General features: G+C 35.8%; 1 protein-coding gene across 2 annotated transcripts in view; it reads right to left on the bottom strand.

Annotated features, from left to right (window-relative positions):
• Window positions 1-287: 287 nt before the first annotated feature.
• UPRT (uracil phosphoribosyltransferase (FUR1) homolog (S. cerevisiae)) overlaps window positions 288-17,817 on the bottom strand; it is a 31,082-nt gene continuing 13,552 nt past the window's right edge. The window contains exons 2-7 of one of the 2 annotated variants that reach the window (XM_011971941.1): window positions 11,416-11,458; window positions 8,519-8,588; window positions 7,390-7,452; window positions 5,004-5,165; window positions 3,941-4,039; window positions 288-1,482 (exon numbers count right to left, since the gene is read on the bottom strand). In XM_011971941.1, coding sequence (XP_011827331.1) covers window positions 1,376-1,482; window positions 3,941-4,039; window positions 5,004-5,165; window positions 7,390-7,452; window positions 8,519-8,588; window positions 11,416-11,458 — 544 coding nt within the window. In that variant the 3' untranslated portion in view covers window positions 288-1,375. Of the gene's footprint in view, window positions 1,483-3,890; window positions 4,040-5,003; window positions 5,166-7,389; window positions 7,453-8,518; window positions 8,589-11,415; window positions 11,459-17,817 lie in introns of both variants that reach the window. The other variant, XM_011971942.1, reaches the window with a different exon arrangement.

The following is a 17,817-nucleotide window of genomic DNA, read 5'->3' as shown; positions in this document are numbered from 1 at the left end:
AAGAACTATAATATGAGTAATCTATTAATCTCAACTTATTACATGACAGTCTTCAAAAATAAAGGGAAAAACATACTGAAGTTCTTCTAGTATTCTAGTCTCCAAAGGAAAAATATAATCCAGTCTACACTAGGCTTCCTTCCTCTCCCCAATCTTTGCTGATTTCATCAGCTTTGGTTCTTTCTAAGACATTTCCTTCTTCTCTTTTCTGTGCTCTTGAACAGAGGCCCACAACAGCTGCCTATGGGGCCATGGGAGTATAATTAATCAAGTAATCAGCTAGCCAACACTGTTAAAATGTTTTAATATCAATATAAAATGAGATCAGAGTTTTACAAGCAGATTTCAGAACACCAACATTGATTTCCAAAATGGTTTCTCTCCTTTCAGAAGCCTAAAGATGAACATATACAAAACTTAGGCGTTTTTATAAAAAGCATGTTTTTTTTTTCTATTTTAATACATCTACAGTTGACAAACATGCAAAATAACTAATTTCCAAAACAAAGGTCTCTAGCAGAAACATCCAAATTAAAAATGAAGCATTTAAATTTACTTACTGGCCATGAAATCCAGCAAGAAACCACCCTTTCTCCCACACTTCAGAAAAACCACCAATTCCTTCCTAGACGATTGATGGCATTAACAGTACTTGGCTCTCCCTTGTCAGCTTCCAGACATCCCCGATTCAATCTTGTAAATTAATATTACAGTTCCAATTACTGAAAATGCCCCACCATCTTCTTCACTGCATTACAGCTTAGCAAGGCACCTACCAACAATGCAGTTTGGGAAATGAGCCATGAAGAACATAATGGCCTGAGAGTTAACCATACATCCTAGGTCTGCCAATTGAATGAGGACATTAATGGGAATGTAAAATTCCAGGAGACATTCTTTTATTCTCCTCTCCAAGTTACTAGCATGTCCAGTATCAGAAAGAAAACAGTACAGGAATGTGGCAATAGCCACATATATGAAGCCTTACTAGAGCTAAAACCAAACTAAACAGAATGCAAACTACAGTGGGACAAAGAACTGACTCTCATTTGAGTTTTATTTGTGGCTTCAAGCAACCTCCAAACTAAGAGGCTCATAAATTACGAAATAATTTTAATGCACTGAGGATTCAGTAATTTGCATTAGAATATTATTAAAATTTATGTTTTGTAAGAGTTGCATGTACTTCATTGTTGAATTTGGTACCAACAGTAAACAAATAACTAAATGAGATATAACCTCAAATATACGCACTTCCAAAACTAAAAAGCATTTTAACACATTCTTCTCTGCCTCTCAGTTGAATCAGTAAAACAAATAGAAAATCAAAACATGATTGTACTATTACACAAGATGATTATTTTACTTAAATAACTTAGTCTGTTCCAAAGTATTTCTGTCCAAAATGTGTAGGTGCAACAGGATGAACTTCAGTAGTTAAAATTGTGATCTCTGGAAACTCCTGAATGATTGATTTGGCACCTTCAAAAAAAAAAAAAAAAAAAGTTATTATGGTAGGATGTTTTGGTAACACCAATTGTAATTCAGGAATTTTGTAGTTATTGCCACTAGGTCTAAAATTGACAGAAGACAGAGAGCAATGATCTTTGAATACCTAATCAGACTTGGTTAATCTCTTCCTTTTTATAAAGTCTGAAAAGCTTTGACAGTAGTCAAGACTATGCCTCCTCCATCTCACTAATACATTCTTAGAATTATTATTTTATACTCAAGTTGAAAAATATAGTTATTCAGTTACAGAAATTTCCCCCTGAAGAGTATTTTTTATTTTGTTTTATTTTAAAGGTGACTGTAATAGAGTGAATACAGTCCTTTTTAAAACGAAGATCACAGGCCAGGCACAGTGGCTCAAACCTGTAATCCCAGAGCTTTAGGAGGCTGAGGCAGAAGTATCACTCAAGGCTAGGAGTTTGAGACCAGCCTGGGCCACACGGCAACACCCCATCTCTATTAAAAAAAAAAAAAAATTAAAAAGGATCACATATAAGATAATGGTTTCCCAACTGAAACACTATGAAACAAGTGCAGTGTTTCATAGCATGCTTGTTTTTCACAGAAAAAGCTGATGTGTCAGAGCACACCAGCTTTTTAGAAGTTAGGACTCTAGCTTATCGAGAGAGGAACAGGTAGGGAAAGAAAACAAGGACTAGGATGTTCAGTGTAGAGTGATTTGGCATAAGAAAAAATGTGAAAGTATGTAAATAACTCACAATAAGGAAATGGTTAAATAAATAACATATGTTCAAAGGATATAACTGTTAAATCATGTTTTTGGAAAATATTGAATGGCATCAAAAAATGTACATGGTAAATGTAAAAATGTAAAAAATGTATAAATAACAGCATTAGAATCACATAAAATGTTATCAGCAAGCTTAGACTCACATAAAATGTTACCAGCAAGCTTAGAGATGACCAATACAAATTATGACTATTTTAATTACCCTGTCAAACTAAAAATCCATAGCAAATCCTGCCACAGAATACAATTTTTCAGCTATAAATGTCAAAGAATAGTACATCATTCTCATGTATACTATTAGAACTAAAACGAGTGCTTTTCCATTCCCAAAGGCAAAAATTTTAATTATTATTGGATTCTCTCAATTTTTTCAATGCCACCTGTGTTATATATATAAATGATAATTAAGCAAATCACCTTTTGTTACCACCAACATTTGAACTACAAGTAATACTTGGTTATGAAACAGCAAAGTAATCAAACAGGCCATAATTCCTATCAATAACCTACTGAAACCAGCTTTCCCAACTAGATATACTGTAGCCTCTTCAGAACTGGCTAAGACTTAGAAATTTTGGAAATGAGAAAACACCTGACTAGAGAAACCATACATTGCCCTTTTTAAAAATTATGAAGCAAATACAAATTCACTGTAGAATACTTGAAAAATACCAATTTAAAGCTTAAAAATAAAATGAAAAGCACTTAGAATCCCACCAACCTAAGATAACCACTATTAACATTGTGTATGCATTTTGAAACCAAAATTGAAACAACATTGTCTGTCTAGCCTCTCATGCTAAGGAAAGATTTATTAGGTTCCATATTAAATCCAACTCTGATTTGTGTAATTAAAATAGTCATAATTTGTACTAGTCATCTCCAAGCTTGGTGATAACACTTTACCCTATTCTAATGTTGTTATTTTTATACTGCTTTTCTACATTTACCATGTACATTTTTGGATGCCATTCAATATTTTCCAAAAACATGATCTAACAGTTACATAATAGTATATCCTTTGAATATATATTATTTATTTAACCATTTCCTTATTGTGAGTCATTTTTATACTTTCACATTTTTTCTTATACCAAATAACTCTACAATAAACATCCTAGAAGCTAAATTTCTACATGCACCTATAATTATTTTCTTAAAATATATTCTCAATTGTTCTATAATGTATGGCAAAAAACACTAGGATCTTAAGTTAGGTATACCTCCTTCAGGAAATGGAGAACACACAGTTCTCTCTGCCCTTTGAGCAGAAGTCTAACTTTAAAAACTTCCGCTCTTCACTTCACACTGCAAAGATTACTTCAGTAAGACTACAGGGCTAGCTAGAACCTTATATTTCTTGCTCTTTGTGAGCAGTTCTCAGGCCTCAGGGAAACAGGAAGCTTTCAGTCATTTGCAGGCCAAACCAGGAAAACAACAGCAATTCTTTTAAATGGCGTTAGTTCATACTTCTCCATTTGCATTTGAACATTAGAATGGTATAAAATGTTATCAGTCAGCTTAGAAATGACAAACACAAGTTATAATTACCAAAATTAGATTCAGATTTAATGTGAAAGCAGATAAACTTTTCCTCCGGATTAGAAGCTAGAAAATGCATACTTACCCACCTCAGGTCTATCTGGAGCCCTAGTTACTGCCTCATGCTGAACTCACCATGAGGAGTGGAGAACAGACTGAGTAGGATGATAACACTGGGTTGAACTCCATGTTCTATAAGAACCTTTACAGCTTCAATTACAGTATTTCCAGTGCCTGAAATCAAAAGATAACCAAATGCATTAGCAACCTGAACATTAATTTTAAAAAGTCTTTTTTTTTTTTTTTTTTGAGACTGGGATTCACTCTGTCACTCAGGCTGGAGTGCAGTGGCATGATCTTGGCCCATTGCAGCCTTGACCTCCCAGGTTCAAGCCATCCTCCCACCTCAGCCTCCCAAGTAGCTGGGACTATAGGCACATGCCACCACACCCAGCTACTTTTCTATTTATTGCAGAAATGGGGTCTGCATATGTTGCCCAGGCTGGTCATAAACTCCCGGGCTCAAGCGATCCTTCCACCTCGACCTCCCAAAGTGCTGGGATTACAGGTGTGAGCCACAGCACCCGGCCACAAAATGTCTTTGAAGCAAGGGCAATATAGCAATCTAACATAAGAAACCACTTCATTTGAAGGTACTTGTTCTTTATCCGTGCTATTTTCAATAATGAACATGACACATACACTTTTGAGTTATCAAATACCAAGCCCTAAATTCATTTAGCATATGAGCTATCAAATTTAACATATTCCCTCTCACCTCCCTTAAAGACCATGCCAAGTGTGGTCTGAGTAAGCTTAAGAAAGAGAACAGAAGAGCAGGAAAAAATATTACCTCCAGAGAGAATAAATTATTGAGGAAAATCACTGCTGTACTCATTAGGCTAAAGAGGAGATATGTTTCAATATATTTTCTGAATTCCATATATTTTGCCTCATTAAATCATTTGTTTCAACGTATTCAAGACAGAAGCTTGTTGGGGCTAATAAGGTCTGACTACTGTATATTCTCTTATTATGCAATAAAACCTCTCCAGTGAACTGCCCAGGGCAGTTTTCCCAACTGAGAAAAACACATTTAGAAACTATTTTTGCCTTTTATATAAGGGTACCTAGGAGGCAGGCACTAAGTTGAATTTAAACCCTAACCAAAGGTTACAAATAAACGGAAGCCACTCACTGAGAATTGGATACATCAGAAGGACTTTTCTCCGGTAAATGTCTGGGGGGAATTTGGCATAATATACTTTAGCTCTTTGTGTCTCCTCATCACTCTGAATCAGGATCTTTCCAATTCGTATGGATCGACAGCAGTCTCGTAAACCTTGTTCCATTGCCTCACCTTGAAGAAGAAAAAAGAAAGAAAAAATATTAGGGGAAACAGAGAGAAAGTCCAAGAAAAGGCCAAAGTATAGTTTGTCACTGTTATTAATACAAAAAGGAAGGAAGAGGAAAATAATTATTCTGAAGCTGACAGCTTTTATTTCTGATATGCTCATATTTCATACTTAATGGAGGTTAATGAAACCAGGTTAAGGGCTGGTTAATGAAACTAGAATAAGCTAATTTTATTGCTGGTTTACAAGTTTTAGAGCTGTCATGCTTCCGTGATTACAGGAAATAAAGCATTTTGTTGAGCAGCTCCCTGAGCTTTTTTAATATCAGGAATATTTTTATCTCTATTATTTTAAAGAGGCCTTTAAACCACCTAAATTTGTGACTTTTGTCTGAGAAAATGCAAAACATTTCTGGAAGAATAAAGGCTGTAGATCAAAAAGTCTCCTTTTAGGTCAAGGTAGCATCAGGGGACATCACTTAGCTCAACAATGACTTCTCAACAGCAAAGATATTGCTGCAAGCAGTGAAAAAGTTGTATATCGTTCCCCCTCTCCCAGGTAACAATAACTAGCACTACCACCGTTGGTTTCTGAACACAGAGCTATTTTTGACTCTGAATTCCTTTAAGGGGGTGTTTGCCAAAAGGCAGTCATTCTCGTGCCATCTTCAAGATTTTAGGCCATATCAGAATTCTACCAATACTAGCATTTACTTAACATTTTTCTTAAATTTATTGTTTTCACTTAAATTTATTTTAAGAGGAAACTATATCACTAGGGTAAATATAAAACAAGTATCTTTCTAATATATATGAAAATCAACAAATGGCTATTAAGGTTATAAACAATGCTGTACATCACCACAAGTCATCTGGTATATACTAAGGGTGCAAGGACTATGCTTGTGTCTTTAGGGAAGAAGCTGAACTGAAACAGAAGAAACTGCACCTTAAAAGTCCATTGTCTTTACCAGTTTTTAAAAGTTGAACATCATTGTCCTGAAATGTCCTGAAATGCTATCAATGCTTAAGAGCTACCTCCTAGAAAAAAGGAGTTCCTAGTTTACTTGAGGCATTTAATTGTTCACAAACAGAACTTCATAACCAAAAGAGAAAAGTGAATGTTTATATGTTAAAAATTAAACTATATGTATTCAGTGCAAACAAGTGGAGCTTCTACCACTTATGCAAAAAAATATAAATCTTATGCAAAACAATTAAGTTTGCTGAATGGAAAAAACCCCACATAACAGGTATAGGTTCTAATCACAGGCAAGTGATTTTGCTATACAAAGGTTGGTTTAGAAGGGTAATCAGTTGAACTCAAATACAAATATAACATTCATAAGACCAGCAAATGGAAATACCTAGAATTAATGACAGTCAAGCACTTTTGCCTATGCGGTCACATAGTCATCACATATAAAGTTTAAAAGGATTAGGCCAGGTGTGGTGGCTCATGCCCATAATCCCAGCACTTTGGGAGGCTGAGGCAGGAGCATCACTGGAGGCCAGGAATTTTAGACCAGCCTGGGCAACATAGCAAGACCTCATCTCTACAAAAAAAAAAAAAATTGCTTTTCAATTTGCTAGGTATAGTGGCACGTGCCTGTAGTCCTAGCTGCTCAGGAGGCTGAGGTGGGAGGATTACTTGAACTCAGGAATTTGAGGTTACAGTGAACTATGATCACGCCACCATACTCCAGCCTGGACAACAGAATGAGACCCTGTCTCTAAAAAAAAAAAAAAAAAAAAAAAAAAAAAAAAAAAAAAAAAAAAAAAAAAAAAAAAAAAATTAAAAAAATTAAAAATATCAAACAAATCATTTAGCCCAACAACAGAAATAAAAACAAAAGAAATATTTTCTCGTCAGGTACTCAAAGTTCTCCAGGCCCGAATTTATACCATATTCCCTCAGTCTTCAAACTGCCCTATTCTCCCCAAGATAGCATCATCACATCCTCCTATCCTCCCATCCTCCCCTGAATCTCTTTGAAAGGTGACTTGCCCATGGGAGCACTCTGTTAGGGAATACGCTCTAGTTAAAATTAGCCAAACCTAGCCTCACACAGGCCATGACTCCACAGCACCATGAGGATAGATAACACAGGGGGTGAAATTTAACTAAAGGCAGGCTGCAATTATGACAGACAAGCCTGCCTCTCTTCTGAAAAACAGCAACCATTTCTATGCATACAAAGAGACAAAAATCACACACATGTGAACCTACCGCTTCTCATTATGCTGACCCCACAATTTCCCTTCTCAAATTTCACTCCTTCATACTTGTACCCTGTTAGGAAATAAAACCAAATAATTTATCTTTCATCACTGGAGTAACCTACTTATTCTATAAAGCGTCTGTGGTTTAAAGTAGATGGGCACAAAGCAACCCTTGTTCAGACACACTGTATAATGCCTGAGATTCCCTGTGGAAGTAATGAGATGAGTCGTGACTTTTCAGTTACTTCTTAATTCTTCATAAGAAACCTGTGGGGATAATTGGGAGAGGCAGACTTCATTGAATGGGAATAGGACTTATTATAACATGATATTCACATACACATTCCTCAAACTGAATTCAAAGGAGAATCACTGCACTCCGAGAATGCTATATACCCCATCAATTCAAACTGGGACCCCACTGTGAGCCACAGCAGAAAGCCTCCTCATTCTATTCTTCTTTATGAGCCTCCATTCTTCCTTAAAAGCAGAAGAAAGTGGTTGAAGTAGTTATTAAGACATGCTCAACTCTTGGTCTCATCCTGAATTTGTGTCAATTATGATGCAACAAGCTCAGTCCCCAATTTTCATAAAGTCAACCCTTTGAATAGAACAGTTTTACATTATTTACTAAAGAACCAAATCATAATTTCAAATCCCTGAAACAGGGATCTTTGGCTACTTTCTATTAAAGGATAGAACAAAGCATCTTCTCCAATTCTTATCATTTTTAGTTTTCTTTTTTACTTTCTATCCTTTTTTACCATGTAATTTCAGTGCGAAAACAGACTTGCCCATTTGTGCTCACCAGCAGCTTTCCCACAGAGATGAAGATAAGCTGCCAGCAATTCTTAACTATGGTCCCAATGGGCTGTCATCAGAGGCAACACCTGCATGCTGAAGAGTATTTGTTAACCTTTAACTTGAATTGACAAGCAAGCCATTAACAAAAAGTCATCTACACAGATTTCTTTCCTAAATGCCTGAGAATTTTTTTTTAAAGATTTTAAAAGAATAGCTCCACCTAGGCTCCTCATTTTGCATATTTATTTTACTTAGACTGCTTTACTTCCATCTTTCCCCATTCTAGCTCGGAATTTTTATGAGGAAAGTTTGAGAATAACAGCCCTAGTTACCTGTTGGAGTGGTCACCATGCATTCCTTATATGGCAGCTGATTCAATCCCTCTTCCACAACAAGTCTGATCTAGAGAGTCAAAGGAAAAAGAAGTTGAGAACCTGCTGGGAATCTCCTGTTAGCTGTTAGCTTCAGGAGCTGAACAGTAGGCAGAGTCATGAACACACTAGGCAAAGGTTTCACTTATGGAGGCAGGAAGGGGCCCCCTATCATGTGTTAGATACGGGGATAGATCCAAATGCCATGCTACTTGCTGCTAGGTATCCAGCCTCAAATAGGCACATGATTGCCACCAAAAGGCTCCAATATGCCTTCTGATTCTCACTCTGTCAGTCCAGACTGTGAAGGAGACAAAACTCCAGCAAGTGACAACAGTCATGGCAGGCACTCTTAAAAGTAATATACTTCTTATTATTCTGGAAATAGTGCCCACTCGGAATTTCTCTGCTTTATTCAGTACCTTGGAAATCGTTAAGTCAGATGATTTTTAACAAAGGCCCACCATAATGTAAATAAAGCCTGAAACTTCTTTAGAGGAAATAAATGAGTGCATTGGCTGAACCAATTTACTGAGCTTGAAGGAGGATCTAGTAAAATGCACTGGGGCTTCTCAGCTAAAGAAAAGGCTCATGTCAATCGTAATGTGTGGTACAAAGGAAAGCATCACTCAGAACTACTAGAAGAGCCTCCAAAAACAAGATATGGTAATCCCATGAACAACCAGAGCTAACTACAATAAAGGTAATGCTGAGTCTGCAATGCACATTTTATTCAATCAATATTACATTACTGATTGAGAATCTGCAACAGCAGGGAGAAGCACCAGGCCCCCATGCTCTGTTATCACAACATATAATAACACCCTGCTGCCATTAAAACAATCAATTCTAAATAAGCCAGGATTTTGTCAGTCTGTAGCATGAGACAGAGGGCCCAGGCACCTCATGAATACTGCATATGTGTGCATACTCACCTCCAGTCACCATCTTCTGTGGATATTTTTTTTTATGAGCAAATTACAAGGGTAAAAGAGGATTCTTTTCTTTGAAGAGCCTAGATCTTTTCCTCCTAGTAACAGTCCTCTAATGAGTCTTACCTCCTATCCCCATCCCCTCCAACACTGGGACAGAAATTAGTGTGCCCAACTCTTACAGGAGAGCATAAAATCAGAAGAGCAACTAAAATATAAAGAACCCAAGGATCTGAGGGCCAAGGAAGCGAACCTTGACAAATTCAGGATAAAATTAATATACATAAAATAATATATATTAATGACATGTGCTGCAGGAGATAGTGTACTAGAAATCCTCAAGAAGATAAACTTAAATAGCTCCAGTCTGTACCACAACCACAACAGACCCTTTCTCACCCCATATCAGGACCTTCAAAGCCACCTGTAGAGAACAGAGAGAGGTCCAACTCATCATCTCCTCAGGCGAATTATGCCATAGGTCCTTACTATCTCATTGGGCTAAGATTATGCTTGTCCTTTCAGGGAAGCATCTTACAATAACCATGAACTTAACTCCTACTTTCTATAGAAAAAGAACATAAGAACAGCAAAAGAAAGAGGAACCATTTTCTACCAGTAAACACCAAAACAGCAGCCATTAAGATACAAGTTATTCGAGCCAGTTCTTTTGGTTTGATAAAAGCATAAAAAACAGAATGACCTAACTATTGCTCCAGGAATGTCATCCACATTTATCTTGTTACTATCCAAGGGTTTTTACTGCCACTGAAAACTCAAGTAATTTTAAATAAAATTGGTCTCTGAACCAAGAATATTTATGACCAAAAGCAGAACAGGAGTTGTCTATGCTCTTTTGGAATAAATTCCTCAGGCAAAACCTAAATGAAAAGTTTCATGCTTTTTTTTCACATTCCTTTTAATCATCTACCTTAATCTGATTATAACTTTGGGGCTAAGAAGCCATGTTCATTCCTTTCTTTCCCAAACTAAATTTGTACTTAGTTTGTAAATCTAGTATTTAGATCATAAACACCATGAGATTAGGGACCATGCCTACCTTCTTCACTATTGTATCTCATCTAACTGGACACAGTCTAGCACAGTGCCTGATTCACACAAGTTTAGTGAAATACATTCATGAAATATACACTAAACTTCATGAATATACACTAAATATAAATATACATTAGACTATATATAAATATAAATATACACTAAACTTTCCTGAATGTAATGTATTTTCTACTGTGGATTAAAACTAATATCCACAGCAGAAAACATGTCAACCTCACTCCAAGCACTGAGCATGCTTAGATATTAACACAAGAAGAAAACACAGTGCTTACCCTGAAGACAAACCACTTTGGACTAAGATCCTCTCAGATCACACTAGATAAACAGAATTGGGCTTGGTCAATCCTTAATAGGAAGTGCCTGAGGAAAGCATAGACAGTCAAATGTACTATTCACATGTGAAGGCTAGTACAGGAAAGAAGAGGCAAAATAAGCCTCCTCCCGCTGCTGCCGTAAACTACAAGAAATATATTTTTGTACATTCGCTGGATACCACAAGTGTAACTATTAGGTCTCCTTACATTTTTGGTTTTCTTTTTATGTACTTCACTGCCCTAAGAGGAGGCACTTAAGAATTGCTGAGACTCAAGTTACCAAGATCCATTTGAGAGGTAGTGATATCTCAGAAATACAGGGAATTAGTTCATGGGCAATGCTTTGTGGTGAAGAGTATTGAAGTAGACCTTTAATGCAACAGTGAAACAATACTTCATTAGCCTAGCAAGATGATGGTTACTTAGTACAATCTCTTTCAGCCCCAGAATGCTCTAGAACAAAAATACCCCTTAGTCTACCATGATTATATCACTAGGCAAAATAATGAAATGAAAATGAAAAGCCCGCACCTACCAAACGATCCGCAGAAAACATGAAGTCCCCTCTACTGGCTGTCCTAAAAAAAAGATAATACAAGTTTTAGTCTAAATTAGAGCTTTAAGGCAAAATGTTATTTAATACGTACAGTAACACTGATATTAAGACCTATAACATACTAAAAGCTTAAATGTTTACATGTACAGACTATTACCGAGGCTAGATACTTTTTACTAGGATACAGGCATCTAAATGAGATGACTTGATCAATAATGAAAATGCTTATTTGATATCAACATTAGAGACTGGAACTGAAAAGATCATGCAGTCCCCCGCTGAGCAGCCCAAGTACATATTAGTCAACCAGGAGATGAACAAGTTACCCCTGGAGGGTGAGAACAAGCCCAGAGCTAAAGTTGAGAGGAAACTTTGCAGTAAGAAAAGCACTTTCTCCCCATTTTCCCCCTCAATTCACCTTGATCTAAAACCCATATTACCAACATAAGTAACCCATCTACTTTGTAATCTTTTTTGGAACTAGAATGGTATGAATAAATAAATCCTCTACTTTTGCCACTGCTTTCAAAAACATATAACCTAATTTCTGAGAACTCATTCTCAAATAATTGATAATTTGTTCCTTTTGACTGTTTTTTCAAAGGAGTACTTCATTCCCTAGATCTTTCTGCCATTTTCCTGTCCATTTCCTCTGGTCAGTATCCTAAGGTAACCAAGTAATAATAATCCAGGGCTACCTCTACCCACAAGCTGTTAATGAGCCAAAAAGGGAATGTTAAACAACTTATGTTATTTCTGTACATAAAAATGTAGTATTGTTCCTCATCCTTCTTCCATATAAGTTAAATGATCTGACTGAATGGATTGATTTACAGCTTATGTACTTAAAAATCCCCATCTGCCTATCTATGGACTACCTAAAGTATTCTCCAAAACAGCATCAAAATGATATATGCAAACACATATTATCTCAGTATATCATTAATTTCCACTCTTTTTCCTCAAGCTGCATTTGATTTCTCTGAGATGGAAAAAGCAATGAAATAGCCCTGACACAAATGGCATTAGGTTTCTTAGAGTAACCATAGTTCTATCATACTACAGATACTAGCTCTCTAAAATATAAACCACAATTGAGCAACAGCAAGAATATAGGTCCGTGTTGTTTATGTACAAAAATTCCTTAAACTCAGAAAACTCTATCCACACATACCTACACACACACAGAGCCCCTTTAAAACAGGCTCAATTTCATGAACTGTGGTTTTCAAATAAGATTATCCAATTACACCAGCACCTTTCATTTATATAATTAAACTTCACTACAGTGAACTACAAAAATTACTGAAACCTACTGCTCTGTTTGCTAGGTCTATGCAAACTTACCTAGGCAGCCAGAACTAGTTTTTCAATAAGAAGTCTGGATTTGACTTAAAGACATATGCAGTGTTATATATTATGGGAGACACCGGAAATGTCGGTTTTAATTTCTGAACAGTTAGATATCACTTTAATACAGAGAAACAGTATATTAGGTTAAGTGATCAGAGTTGCCCAAATCTGTTATTTTACTTTGGAATCAAACATTTTACTACCTTTCACACCCTCCCCCACAAAAAAATCAGCCTCAGCTAACTTTTGCATAAAAAGCACCTACTTTCTCTACATTCCAAAAAAGGTACACACTATGAGAACTTAATATGAGCTGTTATCTCTTGACATCTATTTGACCTCCAGTAAAATCATTTACCACTCCAAGTAACTCTACAAGCTGTAATTACTTACCTATTTCCTGCTGTATAGACAGACTTCAGATCCATACTATTCATTTTAAATCCATTTAGAAATTAAAGTATATCTAGAATACAATAAGTTGACCTCCTTTTGTAAAAAAATCCACAATGGCCTTCAATATCATATTTAAATCTTTAACATTGTTAAGACTAGAGTTTCATAAAGCAGGTATTTACTTGTATCAATGAAGCTGCATGTATTCTCTGAGGCTCTATTTTAGACACAACGCTAGACTGAAATATTTGTTAATAGGGATGTTTTAATATGAACCAGACTCCAGACCTTCTTCATTCCACACACTTCATTTTAAATCATAAATGTAATCTCTCCTACTGGAAATAAAGCTTTGAAAGACAAATTAATCATCTTCTATCTGATAATAGTCCCAAATAAAGTCTAATGTAAAATTACCACAATGTAAAAAACACACAGACGCATATCCCTGGAATATTTTTAAATATATCTAAATAACCAAATATCAAATATTTAAACAGATAATGATATTCAGGCACTTGTAATCCAAAGTATAGATATCTAATTAAAGTTAGGCTGAGCATATTTTAAATTGTACAAACCCCAACCAGGTTTAACAATGCAGATTTAATCATATCTGAGAACCCACTTTTCTTGACACCGCCTCACACAAACAAATGTGTCACACACCTGTAGCAACAAGACAAATGCCAAAGGCAGTCATTTTAAAAAGTGATCTTCACACTGAAACAACAAAAGAATGAGATTCATACTGGAAGCTAAATCCTTATTTTTTAATTTACTTTTTTTCAACTTTTATTTTACATTCAGGGGGTACATGTGTAGGTTTTTTACCTGGGTGTATTGCATGATGCTGAGGTTTGGGTACAAATGATCCTATCACCCAGGTACTTAGCATAGTACACAACAGTTAGTTTCCCAATTCTTGTTCCCCTCCATCCTTCCCCCTAAAATTTAGTAGTCCCCAGTGTCTACTGTTGCCATCTTCATGTCCATGAGTACCCAGTGTTTAGCTCCCATTTATAAGAACGAACATGCAGTATTTGATTATCCGTTCCTGCATTCATTTGCTTAGGATAATGGCCTCCAGCTGCATCCATGTCACTGTAAAGGACATGATTTCATTCTTTTCTGTGGCTGCATAGGATTCCATCATATATATTTACCACACTTTTTCTATCCAATCCACTGTTGATGGGCACCTACATTGATTCCATGTCTTTGCTATTGTAAATACTGTTGTGATGAACATACAAGTGCATGTGTTTTTTTGGTAGAACAATTTGTTTTCATTTGAATATATACCCAGTAATGGGATTCTTGGGTCGAATGGTTTCTAATAATTTCAGAAATCTTGAAACAGCTTTCCACACTGGCTGAACTAATTTACATTCTCACCAACAATGTATAAGCATCTCCTTTTCTCCACATCCTTGCAAAGATCTGTTGTTTTTTGACTTTTTAATAATCACCATTCTAATGGGTGTGAGATGGTATTTCATTGTGGTTTTGATTTGCATTTATCTGATTAGTGATGATGAGCATTTTTTCATATGTTTGTTGGCTGCTTGTATGTCTTCTTTGGAAAAGTGTTTGTTTATGTCTTTTGCACCTTTTTAAGGGGGTTCTTTGTTTTTTGCTTGTTCAATGTGTTTAAGTTCCTTATAGATTTCTGGATATTACACCTTTGTCAGATGCACAGTTTGTGAATATTTTCTTCCATTCTGTAGGTTGTCTGTTTACTCTGTTGATAGTTTCTTTTGCTGTGCAGAAGCTCTTTAGTTTAATTAAGTCTCACTTGTGAATTTTTGTTTTTGCTGCAATTGCTTTTGAGGACTTTGTCATAAATTCCCAAGGCCAATGGTAAGAAGGGTAATTCCTAGGTTTTCTTCTATGATTCTTGTAGTTTGAGGTCTTACATGTAAATATTTAATCCATCTTAAGTTTTCTACACAGTGAAAAGTGGGGGTCCAGTTTCATTCTTCCGCATATGGATAGCCAGCCATCCCCAAACCATTTATTGAATAGGTAGTCCTTTCCCTATTCCTTATTTTTGTTGGTTTTGTCGAAGATTAAATAGCTGTAAGTCTGTGGCTTTATTTCTGGGTTCTCTATTCTGTTCCATCAGTCTGTGTGTCTGTTTTTTCACCAGTACCATGCTGTTTTGGTTACTGTGGCCTTGTAGTATAGTTTGAAGTCAGATAATGAAGTCAGATAGTGTGATGTTCTCTTTGCTTAGGATTGCTTTGGCTATTCTGGCTCTTTTGGGGCTCCATATGAATTTTAGAATAGTTTTTTTTCCAATTCTGAGAAAAATAATGTTGGTAGTTTGAGAGGAATAGTATTGAATCTATAGATTGCTTTGGGCAGTGTGTCCATTTTACCAAAACTGATTCTTCCAATCCATGCTCATGAAATGTTTTTCCACCTGTTTGTGTCATCTATGATTTATTTTAGCTGTATTTTGTAGATCTCCTTGTAGAGATCTTTCACCCCCTTGGTTAGATGTATTCCTAGGTATTTTTTTGCAGCTATTGTAAATGGAACTTCTTTTCATTTATTTACTTTATAGATATGGGGTCTCACTATATTGCCCAGGCTGGTCTTGAACTCCTCAGCTCAAGTGATCCTCCTGCTTTGGCCTCCCAGTGTGCTTGAATTACTGGCATGAGCCATCATGCCCAGCCCTGTAAATATGATGTGTTCTTGATTTGGCTCTCAGCTTGAATATCATTGGTGTATATAAATGCTACTGATTTTGGTACGTTGATTTTGTATTCTGAAATTTTACTGAAGTCATTCATCAGTTCCAGGAGCCTTTTAGTGGAATCTACATGGTTTTCTATGTATAGAATTATATTTTCCATGAAGAGATAGTTTGATGACTTCTTTTCCTATTTGGTTGCCTTTTATTTATTTCTCTTGCCTGATTGCTCTTGGTAGCACTTCCAGTACCATGTTGAATAGGAGTGGTGAGAGTGAGTATCCTTGTCTTGTTCCAGTTTTCAAGGGAAATGCTTCCAGTTTTTGCCCATTCAGTACAGTGTTGGCTATGGGTTTGTCATAGATATATGGCTCTTATTACTTTCAGATATTTTCCTTTGATAACTAAGAAATGATTTTTTGAGGGGTTTTATGATAAATGGAGGGTACACTTTATCAAAAGCTTTTTCTGCAGCTGTTGAGATGATCCTATATTTTAAAATTCTTTTTATGTGTTGAATCACATTTAGTGATTTGTATATGTTGAATTATCCTTGCATCCCAGTAATGGCACCTACTTGATCATGGCAAATTAACTTTTTGATATGCTGTTGAATTTGTTTTGCTAGTATTTTGTTGAGGACTTTTGCATCTATGTTCATCGTAAGTGGCTTGTAGTTTTCTTTTTTCATTGAGTCTTTGCCAGGTTTTGTTATCAGGGTGATGCTGGATTCATCGGATTCACAGAATGAGTTAGGGAGGAGTCCTTCCTCCTTGATTTTTTGGAATCGTTTCAGTAGAACTGGTATAAACTCTTCTTGCATGTCTGGTAGAATTCAATTGTGAATCTATCTGGTCCAGGTCTTCTTTAGGTTGGTAGGTTTTTTATTACGTATTCAATTTTGGAACTTAATGTTGGTCTGTTCAGGGTTTCAATTTCTTCCTAATTCAATTTTGGGAGAATGTTTGTTTCCAGGAACGTATCCATTTCCTCTAGATCTTCTAGTTTTTGCATCTAGAGTTGTTCATCATAGTCTCTGAGGATCTTTTGTATTTACATGGGATTATTTGTAATGTCACCTTTGCCTTTTCAGATTGTGATTATTTGGATCTTCTCTCTTTTTATCCTTTATCAATCTAGCTAATGGTCTATTGATTTTGTTTATCCTTTCAAAGAAGTAACTTTTGATTTTGTTGATCCTCTTTATGTTTTTGGGTATCAATTTCATTCACTTCCACTCTGACTTTAATTATTTATTTTCTTCTGATAGCTTTAGGGTTAGTTTTTTCTTGTTTTTCTAGTTGCTCTAGGTGTGACATTACATTGTTAATGAGATCTTTTTAACTTTTTGAGGTGTTTAGCACTATAAACTCCTCTTAATCCTGCTTTTGCTGCATCCCAGAGATTTTAGTATGTTGTGTCTCTGTTTTATTTCAAAGAATTTTGTGCAAATCCTCAATTTAATGTGGACTTGTTAAACCCGACTCTTTCCTAAATGTTAAGTGAGACTGTCTATAAAGCACTTTAAAATTTCCTGGGACTCTAGCAATTGTGTATATTTAAAAATATGTACATCTCATAGTAGACCCAAACCAACATGAAACCTTTTCCCCTCTTCTTACTAGGCTTCACTACTACTAGTACTATTACTATTACTACAACTTCTAAATGGAGGGATTCTCTAGCATGTTGGAGGACATTCTCCCCTGGGATAATTACAACTTCAATTCTCACAGCAGATATTGACATTTTATCACTCATTCTGTTTCTTCTCTCTATTCAGAATACACTTAACAACCCTCATCTTTTTTTTTACAAAATCAATTTAACAACTACATATACATACGTGTGTGTGTATGTGTGTGTGTGTATATATATGTGTGTGTGTATGTGTGTATATATATATATATATATATCTCCTAAATCAC

The sequence above is a fragment of the Mandrillus leucophaeus genome, unplaced genomic scaffold (genome assembly GCF_000951045.1).
Source record: "Mandrillus leucophaeus isolate KB7577 unplaced genomic scaffold, Mleu.le_1.0 Scaffold1251, whole genome shotgun sequence".
Classification (NCBI taxonomy): Eukaryota; Metazoa; Chordata; class Mammalia; order Primates; family Cercopithecidae; genus Mandrillus; species Mandrillus leucophaeus.
This window is presented reverse-complemented; position numbering and strand designations above follow the sequence as displayed.